This window comes from Thermobia domestica, chromosome 1 (genome assembly GCF_964235325.1).
Source record: "Thermobia domestica chromosome 1, izTheDome1.hap1.1, whole genome shotgun sequence".
NCBI lineage: Eukaryota > Metazoa > Arthropoda > Insecta > Zygentoma > Lepismatidae > Thermobia > Thermobia domestica.
In genome coordinates this window covers 201,067,434-201,070,829 of record NC_137454.1, presented here as the reverse complement: position 1 = coordinate 201,070,829, position 3,396 = coordinate 201,067,434, and the positions used below count along the sequence as shown (strand labels likewise).

At 35.8% G+C, this 3,396-nt stretch overlaps 1 protein-coding gene across 1 annotated transcript; it reads left to right on the top strand.

Annotated features, from left to right (window-relative positions):
- Positions 1–288: 288 nt before the first annotated feature.
- On the top strand, positions 289–2,752 carry LOC145692800 (dopamine receptor 2-like). The gene has a single exon (XM_081768284.1). It carries the CDS (start codon positions 1,250–1,252, stop codon positions 2,750–2,752), a length of 1,503 nt encoding a protein of 500 aa, XP_081624410.1. The 5' UTR covers positions 289–1,249.
- Positions 2,753–3,396: the final 644 nt, after the last annotated feature.

Sequence of the window (3,396 nt, the reverse complement as noted above, 5' to 3'; positions counted from 1 at the left end):
AAAAATGCGTACAATAGAAGGGAGTTGGAAGTTTTGAATGAAAAATAGGTTTGTCATTGAACCTCACAGGAAAGGTTTTCTTTCCTTTTTCTTTTTTAAATTTTCTATTCATTCTTTTCTGATTCTGACTACGTTTTGGTCTTCGGCACATGCATTCACGCTACAACATTTATACATATCTACAACAAATTGCATAATACGCAAGCGCCCGGCGTCGATAGTCAAGTGTTTTCTATCATCTGGACCTTCGCATCCGTTTTTCGCAGACGCGATTCAGTTGTCGCGCCGGTGTTTCTACTGAGGAGGGAGAGGCGCTCTGCCGCGGTAAAGTCAGAAGCTTCGGCGGCTGTTGCAAACACGTTGAGTTTCCGCTCTTTGCGTGTTCATTTCGTGATCGCTTGGTTGGTTGGTATACATGTATACGAAATCCAAAGGCAACCACCATAAATGAAAAATTGTTTGAAGTGATGTCACCTAATACAATCCATCTTTAACGAGAATTCTATGTAACGAAAGTGATTTTCGGAAATGTAAAAGTGTTTTTAAAAAGTTTCTTTTTTTGTTAATAAATATGATCATCAAATTTATTACACAAAATCCATCTAAAATTCCAAACTTTTTATCTAAATGTTTTGTAATTTGTGTGTGAATAGTGAAAAAAACAAATCACATTAATTTTCTTCGTCATGAAATTGAAGTGTTTTAAAATTTCAAAATGATTAAATTAAGAAAATGTGACGCAAAACCTTGTGCGATTAATTCTGAAACTTTTTTTTATTATTATTTATTGTGCGTGTGCTTCAAACATGTAAATAAATAGTGAAATATATGTGGATCAAAAATGCTTAACTGAACACTGTACAAATAACATGTGAAAAGTTTAAGTGTCAAAAACATTTACGGAAACAATGAAAAAATATAAACATTCCGTTATTGCAGTGCATGAAATACAAAATAATACTTAATTTAAAATTAAATTTTCAACAAAATACTTCTCATTAAATATATTCTTTACAAGTGAAAAACTACACAAGAGGGTGGAAATCTATTTTTGATTTTTTGAAGGAAAAAATTAAAGTGTCATTCACATAAATTACTATGTTGTGCAAAAATTCGTGTATTCACAGCAGTTTTTCAAAGCAAATATGATCATGATTCCAATAAATAACTTTGTTTTTGATAATATGCGGGCCAGATTCAAAAGAAAATGATTTGCTCGTTTTCTTAATGTGCAATAAAGCGTATAGCCATGAATAATTCTTTGGTGTTTGATCCGTTGATTCGTTGGTGGGACGTGGGTTCGGAGAATTCTTCCATTTTTCGTGATTTAGTGTCCCCTTCTCAAAATGATACTTGGAAGTTCTATAACACGTCTCCGTTGAGTGTAGTTAATGGCAGTACTCCTACATCTACTTTGCCGGTATCTTCATCACCAACTACACAACTGGCGTCATTGGTAAAATGGAATGACATCCCGGTAACGGTTGTTAACGAACATAATGTTAGCGAAACGTTAACCTGGGTCGAAGAAACAGACGATTCGTCTATTTTATTGACAAATAATATTACCAATAAATCGATTGGATCAAATCTTGAACCACAAGATTATTCACTTTACATGTCAGCTGATCAAATTGCGTTAGCATTTGTACTGTTCTTCTTCTGTTTGGCAACAGTGTTTGGAAATATGTTGGTGATACTGGCTGTTATTCGTGAGAGGTATCTACATACTGCCACTAATTATTTTATAATGTCACTTGCCGTTGCTGATTGCCTGGTGGGTTTCGTTGTGATGCCGTTCAATGCCGTGTTCGAATCTATGAACAAAACGTGGTATTTCGGCTCTGATTGGTGTGATGTTTGGCATTCCTTGGATGTGCTGTTTAGTACAGCCTCTATTCTTAATTTATGTGTCATTTCTTTGGATCGATACTGGGCTATTACTGATCCGTTTACCTATCCGAGTAAAATGACCAGCAAAAGAGCCTTCTTTTTGATTGGTGTTGTGTGGATATGTTCGAGCTTGATCTCGTTTCCAGCTATCCTGTGGTGGAGGGCTGTCCGCGAAGGTGAAATGCAATCTTATAAATGTCCTTTTACCGAAGATATCGGCTACCTTGTGTTCTCATCAACTATTTCCTTTTACGTTCCATTGTTTGTGATGGTGTTTACCTATTACCGTATCTATCGCGCAGCTATGGTGCAAACCAGAAGTCTCAAACTGGGAACTAAGCAAGTCTCATACACTAGTGGTGGTGAGGTTGAATTAACCCTTCGAATACATAGGGGTGGTGGTGGAAGTGGTGGTAGTTCTGGTGGTAGTGGTGTTAATGGACGATACCACCACTCTACAACACTTAATACTTCGGAAAGTGATCTTGGTGAAATAACAATGAGTGGTTCAAGTTCTACACTGCATCATCACCATTCTCATCATCCTGAGAATGGAGTCACGCGCCACAATTCTACTCGTATGATGTCGTCTACCAAAAACTTAAAGAATTTCTCTATAAGTAGAAAACTAGCCAAATTTGCCAAAGAGAAAAAAGCCGCAAAGACCCTTGGGATTGTGATGGGAGTTTTTATAGTGTGTTGGCTACCGTTTTTTGTCTTCAATCTTTTGTCTGGATTTTGCTTCCAGTGTATACAAGAGGAAGAACTTGTCGGAGCAGTGGTCACGTGGTTGGGATGGATTAACTCTGGGATGAATCCTGTTATCTACGCCTGCTGGAGTCGAGACTTTAGAAGGTAAGCTGTTTTTAATTTCAAGAATAAGCGTCTGGGAAATGAAGATAGCAATGGAGAGGTCACTTCATTTGAAAATCTCATTTCCTCTATTTGTCTAAGGATACACACACAAAGGTTAGATCATATATGTATCATGCATCACTATATGTATTGCACTTGTGTTGCAGAATAGTGTTTATCAAAACTCTTCGTATTGAGCCATATTCTTTGGTGCTATTTAGCGTTTCAACAATAACAAATATTAATTACAAACTGGATCATAAGCAAACTGGATTATAAGAAACTTCACATTACTGAAAGTTTTTTCCTCAATATTCTCAATAGAAGATCATTGTATACAAGAATACTTCAATTATTGTAGCTATTACTACACGAAAAATATCCACGATAATTCGAAATGAATAATTCGCTTCAAATGGGTGATTATTACCCCTTATCAAATATATTAATCAAAATTTATATCATATATGAGTTAAAAGTAGGGTGACCAGCAGTAGTGAAATGGGAAATGAAAAGTGCCGGTACATTTTTGTACTTCAATATGCAACTATACTTACTGTCCAATAAAATGTCGAATTCTAGTATGAAAGTAAGCAATACAAGCATTTTCTCGTCGCTTGTATGATAATAATAATATGCTAGAGTGTT